This window comes from Clupea harengus, chromosome 12 (genome assembly GCF_900700415.2).
Source record: "Clupea harengus chromosome 12, Ch_v2.0.2, whole genome shotgun sequence".
NCBI lineage: Eukaryota > Metazoa > Chordata > Actinopteri > Clupeiformes > Clupeidae > Clupea > Clupea harengus.
This window is the reverse complement of record NC_045163.1, coordinates 15,597,863-15,614,483: the sequence shown is the minus strand read 5'-3', so window position 1 is coordinate 15,614,483 and position 16,621 is coordinate 15,597,863. Positions and strand designations below refer to the sequence as shown.

Sequence of the window (16,621 nt, the reverse complement as noted above, 5' to 3'; positions counted from 1 at the left end):
CAGGTGAGATATCCTAAGTTGGATTTCCAGGTCTCAATCTGGAAGGTGAACATCCAAAGAGCCACTGTGTTCGCCATGAATATGTACTCCAGGATAGGGACAGGAACCATAACATGTTCTTTGTGGTTTTTCATGGTCAAGTTGCTCCTCCATGATAGCAAAGCTATGTAGGTCTTTTATGGTCTTGTGGAAGTTATGGTCTTGTAGTTTGAAACCTACTCCGTCTGAAATGTAGTACTTAGTACACACATGCAAAATTTTGCAAATACACTTTCCTATGACAAGGTGATCATTCAACATCAACACCATCAGCACTACGTAACCCTATATGTTAACAACTGATGAAATACTGATAACATGTTTTGGGAAACTAAACAAGCTGGATAGTAAGCTTTATAATGTCTAGTATTGGAGTTTCTGTAAACACTGGATTTTTATGTCCGGTCTGTTACTTGTTCAAGAATTAGAATTAAATGTATCATACCAATGTATTGATAGAGGTATTGATAAACAAGGCCTTTTTTGTTAATTGTATCAAAACAGGAGTCAATTAATTATTTTAAAGATATATTATTAAATTACAAAAGGCGTTTCTTTTAGTACACAATGCATCATTTGATGGAGGTATACGAGAAGTGATTATTGCGGTTAAAGGACTGTACAGTGCACAAAGTACTGACAGCAAAAATTTATTAGCCTACAGTTTGTGAAGTGAAGTGAGCGAAGTTGTGTAAGATGTTTACATCATAGCAGACCTTTGGCAACCAAGAGAGAAAGCAGCTATCGAGAACTGAAACAAACAAAAAAAAAATGCCAAGGAAGTGGCCAAGGAAGTCCACCGACTCTCTATACAGTAAATAAAATAGATATAAAATGACTTTTAATGTGAATGTGTACATTTGGCCAGGTTGTTGTGTCACATCGCATCCATTTCAGTAAAAGTGCATGTTGAGTCTTCACTTCTTAACTTCTCCGAGATCATCAATGCTTTCATCATCCACCTGTGAGAGGTTCAACATAGAAGAATAAATGAACCAGAGCCCATATCATATTTTACTCCACCCTAATCCTAGGAGTATAACTATTACACAGAGACATGGATGACTCAGCTAAAATCAGCCTGTTTCAGGTCACAAAAGCAGCTGTTTCCATGGAGATGGTACTGAACTGCAGTTAGTCAATTGTGGAGTTGACTGGACAAAGACAGCAGTTTGTGTTTGGCTCTTTGTTAAAAGCATGCACGCATACACACACAAACATACACAGCTGTGTTTTGAAAATGATGACTCACTACGCTGTGTAGAACATAAATACATAAATTAAGCATATATTCTGACCGATTCAATCTCAGAATAAACTCTTTAAAAACAATATGTTATTAACAAAACCAGTTCCTGGCCATGTGATTAGCAACACTTTTTATCCAAGAGATAAGGACAGACTAGAATTAAATCAATCCTTCCTGGTTGAAGTCATTTAGATCATTGCATAGTCTCTCCCTCTCTCTAAATGGATCACAGACTCACCTCAGGCCACTTTTCCTGGATGACATCAATGATGTCGTCTGTAAAGTCACCCTGAATGATGATCTCATCGTCTGCTGTTACTGAGGCACCACAGGAGAATTTTTGCGCAAAGAATCTCTGAGCTTCTTTAAGGTCTATGTCTGTTCAAAATGGGCAAAAGCATACCTGTCATCAGTATGGGAGGGAGTATCATAAAACACTCAAGTAAAGCTTGATCTCGCAGACAGAATGGCTTACCGAAAGTGTTTAGGCCGCAAACTCGCGTGACGTATTTCTTCTTAGCCCGCGGGATTTTCGCTATTGAGACTTTCTGGGGAACAGTCTTCTTCTTCTGTTTGATCTGTCCTCGTCCGCCTAGGAGAAAAATTAATTTATTAACTTTTTCCACAACCGTCAGACCAAGCTGTCACCTAGAACGAATTAACATAAGACCATATTAATGTGTTAGCTGCATGTCAGTAAAACATGTCTCAAATAATTCATGCTTTGTAGATAACTGAAAATTTGCTGTGCGCTTCACAACGCGTTATGGCTACAGATCTACATCAACATCCAGCTAGAGTATGTTGCATGGATATCAGACTTAAATGTTATGACACACAGGGTAACTTTTTGAGCAATGTTGCCAGGTAATGTTACTGACCAATGTTATTTGGGAACTTTCCCAAGGTTGCTCAAAAACTTGCCCCATGACTCATCACTTTCAGCGTATTTTATTGTTGTTCACACTGATGCGTTGTTGTTTTGAGTCAGCTCTTACCTCTCTTCTGCTTCTTCTTCTCCTCCTCTTCTCCAAGAGAAGGGGGGTCACCGTCCTTTGTCTCCTGCCTAGGGACATTGTCTGGACCACAGCACATTGGGCAACACGTCAAGTCTCTTTATCTACCAATAAACTCTACTCTCTACGTGCTGTAATAGCACCTCTATACCCAACAGAATACACTAACAACACACTATAATCCACAAAATACATATATGGCAGGCCTTCTCAAAATATCAACTCCTGTGAGCGTTTCACATGCCAATCAACTCTTAATGTAGTCAAATTACTATGACAATCAATACATCTTTTACACACTATTCCTGGATTATGATTATGTATTTTGCAGACAATCATTTAATCCCACAATGCGTGTATGCGTAATACTATATTTATTGAGCAATATACACGATACTCATTTGCTTTCATCACAGACACACAAAATGTTTTAAACTATTCATGCTCTCCAGTTTATTATCATTTCAACACACAAGTTATAGGCGCTATTCTCAAAACAGGTGGAAAGGGAGGTATATACATCTGTATGTTTATTCTACTACTGTGTTACTTTAGCAATTTCTACATTCCTTTCCTTGCCACAAGTATACATAGATGTTATTATTATTATTATTATTAATAATAAATTAACAAGTTATCGTAAGGGTGACTTACATTTCATGAAAACAAATATGGATGGGGAGGATGCTTACCCGTTGTCAACCTTGCAAACTCACTTGGAAAGTTTTTCTCCAGCCACTGTCTGCATTTCGCTGGCTCTGGCATGTACTCACAGTACTAAAAGAGAAAACATCGGTCACATACCTAACCTGAAAAAGAGTATGTATATCTAATGTTTGCCTCTTTAGACTTTTAGACTAGAGTTTGTCATTAGTGCAAAATTAGATATTTAGGTACCTACCTCTGTTGGCAAGGTGCACACTGCATAAAGAGAACAACAAATCAGCTACCAGCTATTTAACATTTTAAAAACTCTACTGTTAAATGAGTTTGACATTTTAGGAAATTTGTATGTTCATTATGCATTTACACAACAACACACAACACAGTCCCCTACCTCCACAGTAAAGGACCTTAATTGGGTATTTCACATTCGGGTCTCTTGTGCTGCGGTGGTCTCCTTTACTCTCTGGTGAGCCTGTCTCTGTGCTCTCTGTGGTAGCCATGGTTACTCTTCTACATATTGGAAACATACAGATAACATTGTATTGTCCCTTTCCATCACTAAACAACCTCCCTGAGTATATTCAAGAAATACCTGTATAGGGGAAAACACATCCAACATGTCTGAGGTCTAAACGAAAACCAGCTGCCCTTGACTTTGCAGTGATATCAATGAACTTCAGGTTTCTTTCAAGCTCATCTTCAATTTCTCAGTTTTCAAAAAGAAGCATAAAGCATCTACATATGAGCCACTAAATAAATCATATATATATAGGCTGTGCAGTAGTCCTAAAAACGTTACTCTCACTACAACACAGTTAACCCACTGTTTCTACAGATAAGTGCGCCAAACAGAATATTTAGCATACCTCTTTAAAGGTTATATGGTGAACATACATAGATAGATAATGTAATTTACTGGAAAACGGAAAATGTCCTCTCATTTCACTGAGTAGGCCTCTTCTACACCAGCTGATCACTGGAAGGCCAGACGTTCTATGGCACTCCCTTGCCTGAACCCCATAAACAGACTACACGACGATATAATTTCAGGATAAGATTTCAAACTAACCTGCTCAAATTAGGAACATAACGTTACCCCATGTCGTTTTTGCTCTAGTGCAACAATATAACGTTACAACGTTAACAAGAACTTGAAAGACATTTAGTTATACTAGTCATGTTATCCACCTAGGTTTGACAACCTGGTTACTTTGCTTTTCAAATGCTGTGGAAAAAACAGTACCATTACAGCAATACGTACAAGCAGTTTTTGGCATAATACGTTAATCAAGCTATAACGGAGCACGGTAGAGTATTACCGTATGCTAACCACTATTCCCGACGCCTAGCTTTGGTGGCTAATAGGTTAGCTAGCAGTCTGCTTGATATGGTTTGCCGTGGGACTTGATCCATTCATTAGCTTGCTAGCTAGCTTGATGCCGTAGCTAGATCACTGACAGGCTTGTCTGAACAAAATAAATGAATACAAACACAATCATATACATACCCCTTAAATGAAACCTCAGTGTTACTTGAATTTGAGTAAAGTCTTAAGCATTATTGATCAAACTTTCACAAAAACGATTCTAGACAACAGGAATTACAAAGCTTGAGCACACCTCCACGGGCTGCTATGGCTGTGGGTCCTAAACCGACGCTTGGCAAGGAAACAATAGATCCTTAATGTTTTGCCTGACTGGATATTTTTCCTAGATTAACTACTACTGTATTATATTAGGTTTACACCATATTTACACAATGTATTAGTTAAAATAATATATATTGTTGATTGAAACAACTATAATCTTGAATTTCTTCTGATATATACACAGCTTTCACGACAGGCTCTAATAAAAATTGCTACAGCACTCCTAAACATTCCGCCTCACAGTCAGCAAGAAATTTGAAATCTCCTCCAGCTAGTTATGAAAACTTCCCTCATCTGTTCTTAACTTCAGGTCTACGCTATGATATCGCAATGAAAACAACCCGCCTACCTTGGTGTAGTCGATGAACTGTTGTAGTTTTATACTACTGTTATATTCTCAGATTCAGAAAATTCTCTTAATGAAGGATGATGGCATTTTTTGTGTCTTAAGTAGCCAGATAACTAGCTAACGTTAATACTGGTTAACGCCAGATTACTCCGTTAGCTAGCTTTAATGCTGTAGCTAACCAAATTAGCTGGTTAGCAATAAAGAGTAAAATGCAGAGGCTTTGCATTTGAGACATTTCGGCAGATGCAGACAGAGTTTAGATGATAATTTTAACGACCATCAACTAAATATTGTTTTAATGGAATTCCCTTGCAGAGTTGATTTGATTATTATTTTCTGACTAGTAGATAAACGAGTCCTTATGGTTAGGGCTTGAACGATGTTTACACTGAGATGAACCAAGAGAGAAGATGTTTGAAACAAGCTGACAGTCCCCGGAGAACTTCCCTGCAGTCTGGTGGTAAGATTGGTCAATAGCCTGTTAATGTGGGTTGAGTAAATAACAATAGAATTTAAAGCTGATTTTAAAAGATTCAATCTATGGATTACATGGATTGCAGTTTCAAATCCCGATTAAATCCTGTTTTCTCCACAGACTTTCCAGCTGAGCCCTGGCACAGTACCCCAGTAAAAAAGGTACATTTTGAAAAAAATAAAAAAAACAGAGAACGTGCATGCACAGTATCGTAGGTAATGGCGTGCATCCTCTTTAGTGATGCACAGAGGTGGTGCACCTTTTGGTATACTTTTACAATGTCACACAATTTTTTTTATTTTTTGTTCAGCCTTTTGTGACACAGTTCAGCAGCTTGCGTGTGACTCCTCTGTTTCAGGATGTGAGATCTGAGGCTTTGGTAAGTAGGAGAGACAGGATGGTTAGACAAGAGGATGGTCCACTCCAGAGTCAGCTCCCGCACTCAACCTCTCTGCCTCTCACTCAGGGCAGTCAGGTGGGGGTCACAGCACATTATTTACATTGAGTTCATTTGTAATTAAGTCAGTATCTTTACAGATGTTGCTTATTGGTGAAATCAGATGTTTAGGCTTATGCTTTTCTGCTGTGTGTGTGTGTGTGTGTGTGTGTGTGTGTGTGTGTGCGTGTGTGTTTTATAGATATGCAATCCACTGAGCTTATGCACTGAGCTGTTTCTCAGTGGTTATCTTGATCCCATGTGTTGAATCTCCAAGCTATTCAGTCTCTGTGCCACTTTCTAAGTACATTTTTTGAAAAAGGAAAAATCACAGGAGTTGGTTTTTAGTATGTAAAATCCTTTGTGAAACATTCTGCTATATTGCATCACAATGGTTTGTTGGTAGCAAGTCCAGTGTGCTGAAAACAGTCATTCTCCTCTATGCCTTTATTGGGTGTAATCATGCCAGCATGCAGCCACCAACAGGTAACAGCAATATTTTCATCTTTGAGAAACTAAATAAAATAGTTACTGCCAAAAGAGGAATTTATCATATTTCAATATTCTTTCTTCTGCATATGCTTAAGTCAGAGAACATTTAAATATCTTCATAGCTGTCGGAGATGTGGGTAATATTTCTCAGACATGTCCTTGCCTCTTTCTATTAAATGAGTGGGTCATAAGTCAAATTTGTGTGCTTTGTGCATGTGTGTGTGTGTGTGTGTGTGTGTGTGAGAGAGAGAGAGAGAAAATGCAATGTGAGTATGGTGTATTGATGTCTATGACATCTAGGAAGAAGCAACCCTCTCAAGGCAGCAGCTGCATGTGTGTGAATTTGTGCTTTTGCCCAGTGTCCCTCCCTGCAATGTATGTTATCTATGCACTTAGATGACTGTATGTGATCTGGAGAACAGCACCCTCTTGAGGCAGCGGCGGGAGCTGCAGCTCCTGATGGCTGAGCTGAAGGACCGAGACCAGGAGCTGAACAACATGGCCGCTGCCCACCACACGCAGCTGCTTGCCTGGCAGCAGGATCGCCAGCATGTACTGCTTCTGGAGGAGAGATGTGCGCGCCTAGAGGGTGAGCCAACAGGGGGCGCTGTGTCTGAGATATGAGAGAGACAACATGAACAAGTGCATGATGCAGGTGTTGGTCATCAGGTTTAAAAATATTGGGGGTGACAACAGCGGTGCTGTATTGGTAAATAAGACCCTGATGAAAGTAATGATTATGCTCTATGGGGCTTGTACCTCAGGAGCCTAGTTTCATTGAGAGAGCTATTGTCAGTACAAACATTTGAGTGTGATGGAATTGTAAATCTAGTATGGTCATACTGAACAGGTTTGTGGTTGGGTGATCATCAGGGTGAATGTGTGTGTGTGTTTTGTACAGAGGAGCTGCAGCAGCAGCATGAGGTGTTGCGTGTGGTGGGTCGGCAGGCCCAGGCGTCCGAGCATGTGCTGCTTCTGGAGGAGAGATGTGCGCGCCTAGAGGGTGAGCCAACAGGGGGCGCTGTGTCTGTAATATGAGAGAGACAACATGAACAAGTGCATGATGCAGGTGTTGGTCATCAGGTTTAAAAATTTTGGGGGTGACAACAGCGGTGCTGTATTGGTAAATAAGACCCTGATGAAAGTAATGATTATGCTCTATGGGGCTTGTACCTCAGGAGCCTAGTTTCATTGAGAGGGCTATTGTCAGTACAAACATTTGAGTGTGATGGAATTGTATATCCAGTATGGTCATACTGAACAGGTTTGTGGTTGGGTGATCATCAGGGTGAATGTGTGTGTGTGTTTTGTACAGAGGAGCTGCAGCAGCAGCATGAGGTGTTGCGTGTGGTGGGTCGGCAGGCCCAGGCGTCCGAGGCCCAGGAGATAAGCAGCCAGAGGGAGCTGAATACCACCCAGCAACAGCTGCAGGGCCTCAGGCACACACAGCGGCACAGTAGCCAGCTGCAGCAAGAGTGGGAGGTGTGTAGCCAGGCTATAAACACTCTCTACTACAATCTTACAACATCCTTTTTCCTTAACATTTTAGCTTAACCAAAACATCTCAATGCAACATGAGCTTTCCCACCACCAACAACAGTCCACCATTATAGTGTTGCTTCAGATCATCATTATGCTACTGTGCATAGAGGCTATATGTCTTCAAACTGCTCAGCTGTTTGGTTGTATGGGTCAGAGTTGAGATTGTCAATCATATTTACTGTTGTGTTGTTATTCATTATAACACATTACTTTGAGTGTTTAAGTGTGTTCATGCAATTAAAATGTTTCATTCAAAGTACAGAAAAAGTTATAACAAGAAACTTAAAATCTTCAAAGAACCAAATACTGTTAGGATTGAAGCTTGGTAGTCAGGTAAATCAGTCAGTTAAACCAGACTCATTGTCTGGCCAGAACAGTTGTGTAACATGTCCAATGTCTAAATGCAGTGTAGGTCTATGTAGCTATGGACGTACAGTATATATACTCGATGTGATGAAGTTCTCCTGCTGCAGGACAGGGAACAGACTATGAACTCCACCATCACACTGCTGTCAAGCCAGGTTGGCCAGCTGAAAGCCAGAGAAGAGGAGCTGAGTGCCATGCTCAAACTGAAGGTATCCGAGTTGGGACTTCTCAAGAGTTGGGACCTTCCCTGTGATTATTTTCTGAGAGGCCAAGTAATTCTAGAGGACCTGCAATAAAAAGTTATAAAGTTTGCAAAAAGGAAGAATACGCAACATAGTCTTTTTTATTTAGCCTGACTTTAATATAGGTTGAATTTGTCACCTTATTGTACACAGTGTGATGCTATATCAGTTCTTCATTTCTTACCTTTGTTAGTTATTAGGGTTCAAGCTCCAAGAATCACTTGTAATTGTATCTCCAAGTGTGTTTTTCCCCATCTTTATGTCTGAATAAAATGTAACGTAAATCCCATCTTTATCAGGACAAAGACGTCACGGAGGCCATCACTCACATTCAGGAACTCTCCGGTCGGCTCAGAAAGCTGGAGGACTCTCAGAGGGAGCTGAAGACTCGGGAAAGTAAGGCTCTGGCCGAGCTGGAAGAGGTGAAACGACTCTACCGTGAAGTTCGGCATGAGAACACAAGGCTCATAGGTACAGAAGTGTGAAACTTTGAGATAAACAACTTGTTCTGCTCATTAAAGTCATTGTTAATCCTGTGGGACAAGCAGATAGAATAGCATCATCTATGGAGTTGTATAGTTCGTGTGCACCCAAGCATGCTTGTCTTGGCTCTTGCTCTTTTCAAGGGATGTCTAAACTTTTAATTCAGCTGGTCGGTGGTTGCATAAGGTGACTAAGACTGTTTTTTAAAAATTGAAAATGTAATAAATCATTCAGGAAGGTTGTCATCCGGAGTTGAAAATAGCACCATTAGTTGTTTTAAAGGATGTAGTTGTACTGTCTGTGTGACTACTGGGCTTAGAGATGGGAATGACCCCTAAAGTTGAATTTTCAGCTTGTGAGGTTGACCACCATACAACTCTAATTAGCTATGGCCTGGTACAGCATGTCTGATACTCTGTGTGTGTGTGTGTGTGTGTGTGCGCGCGCGCGCATGTTCGTGCGTGTGTGTATATATATTTGTGTGCGTGTGTGTTGTAGATGAACTCCAGGAGAAGACTCTAGAGAACAGCAACCAAAGGGAAGAGGTGATTGGCCTGAAGCAGGAGGCTCAGCTGCTGAGGAGAGATGTGCTGATCTCAGGTTGGGCTCGCATACCAAACCACAGGGATCCTTAAAGAAACACCCTCTCTGAAACACTTTAAAACAGTTTCTGAAGTTCAAGGTCTCATCTCTTTACTAAGAGAACTAAACTTGTGTGTGCGTGTGTCTGTTTTTTCTGTTTGTGTGTGTGTTTAGGGGAGGTTGAGAGCTGGAAGGATGAGATGCTGGAACTGTCTCGCTCAAAGCAAGAGCGCACAGACGCAGAGCTGCGCTGCATGAGACAGGTACCCCACCACTGCCCCCAGACACAATGAATAATGAGCATAGATTTACGCGTGACTATTTCAGCTTTACTGGTGATTTATTCTATATAAAATTGCTATATGCTTGCTGCACTTCTTCGGAATAGAATTTTTTAAAGGGATGAAATGAATGGAGTGGAGGCTGAAACACTCTTGCTCATTGACAGGTGTGTGAGAGTCAGCAGAATGACATGCAGCTCCTCAAGCTGAACCTGGAGAGTGCCCAGGAGGCCCTCAGACAACAGGATGCTCAAAGGTCACATGACAGGTAATCAGCACCAGCTACTTCCTGTGGGGACACTCCCCTTTCCTGATTTCTGCCTTTTCCTTTTTCACATTTCTATTAAGGATACTTAGACTGTGTGTGTGTGTGTGTGTGTGTGTGTGTGTGTGTGATGGTAATTGTAATTGTAATTGCAGTGGTATAGGTGCCACAACAGTGGAGAGCATCATTCAGAGGACAGGGACAGAGGCAGGGCCCACTTACTATCAGCACAGGTCCATAGAACCTGGACATCCAGCGGAGCTGAGGGGAGGACAAAGGGCTCCAGCTCTGGAGATGGAGAGACCAGAGATAGTTCAACAGCTTAGTCCAGCATCCTCACAGGCACTTTTAAATGGTTTCTCAATTGAGCCGTTTCAGGCTGGAGTCTCCACCAGCAAACCTAGAGGTGGTTTCTCCACCAGCAAGCCTGTAGATGGTGTGTCAACGGAGCAGTCTAAGCCTGGATTCTTCACAACTCAGTCTGTAGCCACTGTTGTCTCAGGTCAACCGATAGCTGCCATCAGCATGAGCCAGCCTGTAGCTATTAACACCACAAGCCAGCTTGTGGCTACTATCTCCACTGCCAATGCTGTAGGCACTAGCTCCACAAGACCTTCTATAGCAGCTATCCCCACAGGCCAGCCAGTAGCTACTAGTTTCACAAGCCAGCCTACCCCCTCTATCGCCACAGACCAACCTATAGCTAATAGCCCCACAGGCCAGTCTGTGGCTACCTTTTCCTCTGGCCTTGGTGTACCTACAACCACCACAGCCCAGCCTGTAGTCACCGTCTACACAGCCCTGCCTGTAGCCACCATCTCCACAGCCCAGCCTGTAGTCACCGTCTCCACAGCCCAGCATGTAGCCACCATCTCCACAGCTCCGCCTGTAGCTACTCTCTCCACAGCCCAGCCTGTAGCCACCATCTCCACAGCCCCACCTGTAGCTACTCTCTCCACAGCCCCGCCTGTAGCTACTCTCTCCACAGCCCCGCCTGTAGCCACCATCTCCACAGCCCAGCCTGTAGTCACCGTCTCCACAGCCCCGCCTGTAGCCACCATTTCCACAGCCCAGCCTGTAGCTACTCTCTCCACAGCCCTGCCTGTAGCCACCATTTCCACAGCCCAGCCTGTAGCTACTCTCTCCACAGCCCAGCCTGTAGCTACTCTCTCCACAGCCCCGCCTGTAGCCACCATCTCCACAGCCCTGCCTGTAGTCACCATCTCCACAGCCCCGCCTGTAGCTACTCTCTCCACAGCCCCGCCTGTAGCCACCATCTCCACAGCCCCGCCTGTAGCCACCATCTCCACAGCCCCGCCTGTAGCCACCATCTCCACAGCCCTGCCTGTAGTCACCATCTCCACAGCCCCGCCTGTAGCTACTCTCTCCACAGCCCTGCCTGTAGCCTCTAGCTCTACCAGCCAGCCTGTAACCTCTAGCTCCACCAGCCAGCCTGTAACCACTGTCGCTACTCTCCAGCCTGTAGGTACTATCTCCCCAGGCCAGTCTATGGCTACTATCCCCATCTGCCAGTCTATGGCTACTGTCCCCATCTGCCAGTCTATGGCTACTATCCCCATCTGCCAGTCTATGGCTACTATCCCCATCTGCCAGTCTATGGCTACTATCCCCATCGGCCAATCTATAATTACTACCTCCACAAGCCAACCTGTAGGCACTGTTTCCACTGGCCAGCCTGTAGTCACCATCTCCACAGCCCCGCCTGTAGCTACTCTCTCCACAGCCCCGCCTGTAGCTACTCTCTCCACAGCCCCGGCTGTAGCCTCTAGCTCCACCAGCCAGCCTGTTACCACTGTCAGTACTCTCCAGCCTGTAGGTACTGTTTCCACTGGCCAGTCTGTAGTCACCATCTCCACAGCCCAGCTTGTAGTCACCGTCTCCACAGTCCCACCTGTAGCTACTCTCTCCACAGCCCAGCCTGAAGCCACCATCTCCACAGCCCAGCCTGTAGTCACCATTTCCACAGCCCCGCCTGTAGCTACTCTCTCCACAGCCCAGCCTTTAGTCACCGTCTCCACAGCCCTGCCTGTAGCTACTCTCTCCACAGCCCCGCCTGTAGCTACTCTCTCCATAGCCCCGCCTGTAGCTACTCTCTCGACAGCCCAGCCTGTAGTCACTGTCTCCACAGCCCCGCCTGTAGCTACTCTCTCCACAGCCCAGCCTGTAGTCACCATCTCCACAGCCCCGCCTGTAGCTACTCTCTCCACAGCCCCGCCTGTAGCTACTCTCTCCACAGCCCAGCCTGTAGTCACTGTCTCCACAGCCCCGCCTGTAGCTACTCTCTCCACAGGCCCGCCTGTAGCTACTCTCTCCACAGCCCCGCCTGTAGCTACTCTCTCCACAGCCCCGCCTGTAGCTACTCTCTCCACAGCCCCGCCTGTAGCCACCATTTCCACAGCCCAGCCTGTAGCCACCATTTCCACAGCCCAGCCTGTAGCTACTCTCTCCACAACCCCGCCTGTAGCTACTCTCTACACAGCCCCGCCTGTAGCTACTCTCTCCACAACCCCGCCTGTAGCTACTCTCTACACAGCCCTGCCTGTAGCTACTCTCTCCACAGCCCAGCCTGTAGCCACCATCTCCACAGCCCAGCCTGTAGCTACTCTCTCCACAGCCCAGCCTGTAGTCACCATCTCCACAGCCCAGCCTGAAGCCACCATCTCCACAGCCCCACCTGTAGTCACCATTTCCACAGCCCTGCCTTTAGCTACTCTCTCCACAGCCGAGCCTGTAGTCACCATCTCCACAGCCCCGCCTGTAGCTACTCTCTCCACAGCCCCGCCTGTAGCTACTCTCTCCACAGCCCAGCCTGTAGGCACTGTCTCCACAGCCCCGCCTGTAGCTACTCTCTCCACAGGCCCGCCTGTAGCTACTCTCTCCACAGCCCCGCCTGTAGCTACTCTCTCCACAGCCCCGCCTGTAGCCACCATTTCCACAGCCCAGCCTGTAGCCACCATTTCCACAGCCCAGCCTGTAGCTACTCTCTCCACAACCCCGCCTGTAGCTACTCTCTACACAGCCCCGCCTGTAGCTACTCTCTCCACAACCCCGCCTGTAGCTACTCTCTACACAGCCCCGCCTGTAGCTACTCTCTCCACAGCCCAGCCTGTAGCCACCATCTCCACAGCCCAGCCTGTAGCTACTCTCTCCACAGCCCAGCCTGTAGTCACCATCTCCACAGCCCAGCCTGAAGCCACCATCTCCACAGCCCCACCTGTAGTCACCATTTCCACAGCCCTGCCTTTAGCTACTCTCTCCACAGCCGAGCCTGTAGTCACCATCTCCACAGCCCCGCCTGTAGTCACCATCTCCACAGCCCCGCCTGTAGCTACTCTCTCCACAGCCCCGCCTGTAGTCACCATCTCCACAGCCCAGCCTGTAGCTACTCTCTCCACAGCCCCGCCTGTAGCTACTCTCTCCACAGCCCCGCCTGTAGCTACTCTCTCCACAGCCCCGCCTGTAGCTACTCTCTCCACAGCCCCGCCTGTAGCAACTCTCTCCACAGCCCCGCCTGTAGCTACTCTCTCCACAGCCCAGCCTGTAGTCACCATTTCCACAGCCCAGCCTGTAGCTACTCTCTCCACAGCCCCGGCTGTAGCCTCTAGCTCCACCAGCCAGCCTGTAACCACTGTCGCTACTCTCCAGCCTGTAGGTACTATCTCCCCAGGCCAGTCTATGGCTACTATCCCCATCGGCCAGTCTATAATTCCTACCCCCACAAGCCAACCTATAGGCACTGTTTCCACTGGCCAGCCTGTAGTCACCATCTCCACAGCCCAGCCTGAAGCCACCATCTCCACAGCCCCGCCTGTAGTCACCATCTCCACAGCCCCGCCTGTAGCTACTCTGTCCACAGCCCAGCCTGTAGCTACTCTCTCCACAGCCCCGGCTGTAGCCTCTAGCTCCACCAGCCAGCCTGTAACCACTGTCCCTACTCTCCAGCCAGTAGGTACTATCTCCCCAGGCCAGTCTATGGCTACTATCCCCATCTGCCAGTCTATGGCTACTATCCCCATCTGCCAGTCTATGGCTACTATCCCCATCGGCCAGTCTATAATTACTACCTCCACAAGCCAACCTGTAGGCACTGTTTCCACTGGCCAGCCTGTAGGAGAGGTCTTATCCAGAGGTGTCCCCAGTCTTTCATGTGCTCCTGAAGCACAGCCAAGTTGTAGTACCACTCCAGCCCTTCCCCATGGGCAGACCCCAGCTAGCAGTCATAGCGAAATGACACAACAGGGTGGTAATGTGTACAGTGTGCCCCAATATGCGATGCCCAGCATACATGTACTGTATGAGGGGGGAAAGGAGCAGGAGCAGGAGAAGGACGAGCCGGAAGAGGAGGAGGAGAAGGAGGTGACATTGACGCTAGAGGTGGGCTCCGAGTCAGAGTACTCAGTGCACATGGTGGAGATCAACAACTCCCTGAACCACGAGACAGATGTGGGTGGGAGTGTGGTGGAGAGGGACACGCCTGAGGAGAAGGAGGTGACATTGACGCTAGAGGTGGGCTCCGAGTCAGAGTACTCAGTGCACATGGTGGAGATCAACTCCCTGAACCACGAGACAGATGTGGGTGGGAGTGTGGTGGAGAGGGACACACCTGAGGAGAAGGAGGTGACATTGACGCTAGAGGTGGGCTCCGAGTCAGAGTACTCAGTGCACATCAGCTCCCTGAACCACGAGACAGATCAGATCTGCTGGGCGTGGTAAGAACAACAGTCAGGCAGGAGATTCAAGTTTACTAGCCACTTTTAGGAGAATGTATAGAAGGTATAAAGTAAAGTATAGATATTTTTATATTAAAAATTAATGCTGTGTGAACACAACACAGATCCGCTGTAAATACCAGCTGCCATTTGTTTCACCCTGCTGTCTTTTATTGGCAATATGACCCATTATGTGGTAAGCCCAACTGAACAACAAGTTTTAACTGAAGTAGTTAACTGAAGTAGTAGAGACGTGTAGACAGGGCAACCAGATGCAATGCTAAGGCTGTGGGTTCAACTCCAAGAAGGCAAAATCTCTGTTGATGTAGAACTGTGCTGTAACATGGATGTTGTATGTGTAGTTTAAAGAATGAAATAGTATTGGGTCTGACCCTGCATTCGCTTCTCAGCCAGAGGGAGTTGACGTGTTCCCCCCAACCAGCCAACCCCCTCTTATGGACTTCAGTCAACCCAGGAGGCTCCCCCAGAGCCATTTACCTTACACCAACATCATCCGAACATGTAAGTGTGCCCAGGGACATTCTAGAACTTTGTATATACCTCAGTGAAATGAATCAAAGCAGTGAAAAATTATCATATCAGAACTGACCAATATGTGTATGTGTGTGTTAGTGTCAGATGTATGTGTGGGTAAGAGATGTGTATGATAATACATTTAATGTATTTAGCACCTTTATCAACATGGTCCGGAAAGTCGTCAATGCTAAAAATAAGTGCTGTGAAAAACTGAGAAAGTTTAGGCAAAAACAGAAACGTCTTTGTTATGTGTAGGGTTTTCAGGAGGTGGACTGCTCCTCTACCAAACGTCTTCAGCGTCTCCTTGAAACATCTCGGCAGATGGTTGCTACTTTGGAAGACTTGTCTATGGAATCGAAAAGCCCCTCCCCACACACCACCCATTCACATACGTCAATCCACTCCCACCTGTCATCAAACAGTGCTGCCCCCAACCATGACTCAGCAGGGACTCTCAATGGTTGCTATGACTACAGCAATAGCCAATACGGTGGTTCTGAAGATGACTCGCAGAACTCTGCTCATCATTCCAGCAGGAAAACAACAAAGGTATGCATTTAGATGTGACAAGTACAAAGCAAATTTGTTTGTAAATATTATTATTGACCAGTTGACAAATTTCATGCATTAACAACTTTTAAATCCTTGCTGTTTCTTCAGCCTCATCCTCATCTCAACAAGACTGGTCCATCCAAGTCTACAGAGGACACAAGCCAATAGTGCCCCCTTTTGGAGTGTTTGTTACTGCCATAGCCAAACCTGCACTCCTTGGGAGCCCTAAGAGACCCGTGGGCTGCTGCCCTTTACCACACTTCAGCCTCCTTGCCAGATAAGCAAGGCTCCAGCACAGTCGAATAAATGCCAAGTTATTTTTAACTTCCATAGACATATAGTCATATACCCCTGATTAAAGTGAGGGACATTTTAAACGACTATGTTCTGTGTTTTTAGAATGGTATGTTTTTACATGGCTCAGGCATTTTATGATTAAGATTATCTATTGATTATCTATCGTTTTACGGTCTCAGCTCCACACATCCTTTCAGATTACAGAAATAACAGTGTTAAAACCCAAAGATGTAAACTACCTGGTTTATATTTGTAAATATACATTTGTACATATTTGTTTATATGCGAAATACATACGACCTCATTCAAAACATTTTTCATGGTATCTCTGTGGATCCCTGGATGTAGTGCCGGCATAACTCTTTACTGCTGGG

General features: G+C 45.5%; 2 protein-coding genes across 3 annotated transcripts; one reads left to right on the top strand and one right to left on the bottom strand.

Annotated features, from left to right (window-relative positions):
• Positions 1-673: 673 nt before the first annotated feature.
• Positions 674-4,988, bottom strand: denr (density-regulated protein). 2 transcript variants are annotated; one of them, XM_031577614.2, is made up of 8 exons: positions 4,968-4,988; positions 3,362-3,480; positions 3,206-3,225; positions 2,997-3,081; positions 2,287-2,367; positions 1,764-1,880; positions 1,527-1,666; positions 674-1,001 (listed from the first exon to the last, which is right to left on the bottom strand). In XM_031577614.2, exons 2-8 carry the CDS (start codon positions 3,468-3,470, stop codon positions 957-959), a joined length of 597 nt encoding a protein of 198 aa, XP_031433474.1. In that variant the 5' UTR covers positions 3,471-3,480; positions 4,968-4,988; the 3' UTR covers positions 674-956. The 2 variants fall into 2 exon arrangements, with proteins under 2 accessions (XP_031433474.1, XP_012672444.1); XM_012816990.3 differs by lacking the exon at positions 4,968-4,988 and adding an exon at positions 4,478-4,636.
• On the top strand, positions 4,796-16,558 carry ccdc62 (coiled-coil domain containing 62). Its single transcript, XM_031577613.2, has 14 exons — positions 4,796-5,427; positions 5,563-5,603; positions 5,801-5,917; positions 6,767-6,959; positions 7,272-7,373; positions 7,686-7,852; positions 8,386-8,487; positions 8,820-8,991; positions 9,502-9,603; positions 9,760-9,848; positions 10,034-10,134; positions 15,272-15,383; positions 15,654-15,947; positions 16,059-16,558. Exons 1-14 carry the CDS (start codon positions 5,361-5,363, stop codon positions 16,116-16,118), a joined length of 1,719 nt encoding a protein of 572 aa, XP_031433473.1. The 5' UTR covers positions 4,796-5,360; the 3' UTR covers positions 16,119-16,558.
• The last annotated feature ends 63 nt before the right edge of the window (positions 16,559-16,621 follow it).

Coding starts and splice junctions, on each gene's coding strand:
- denr (XM_031577614.2), bottom strand. CDS start 3,470: ATGGCTACCACAGAGAGCACAGAGACAGGCTCACCAGAGAGTAAAGGA. Junction 1,667..1,763: donor TTGCGGCCTAAACACTTTCG/GTAAGCCATTCT, acceptor CATTTTGAACAG/ACATAGACCTTAAAGAAGCT. Junction 1,002..1,526: donor TCCAGGAAAAGTGGCCTGAG/GTGAGTCTGTGA, acceptor AACCTCTCACAG/GTGGATGATGAAAGCATTGA.
- ccdc62 (XM_031577613.2), top strand. CDS start 5,361: ATGAACCAAGAGAGAAGATGTTTGAAACAAGCTGACAGTCCCCGGAGA. Junction 5,604..5,800: donor ACAGTACCCCAGTAAAAAAG/GTACATTTTGAA, acceptor CCTCTGTTTCAG/GATGTGAGATCTGAGGCTTT. Junction 8,488..8,819: donor GTGCCATGCTCAAACTGAAG/GTATCCGAGTTG, acceptor CATCTTTATCAG/GACAAAGACGTCACGGAGGC.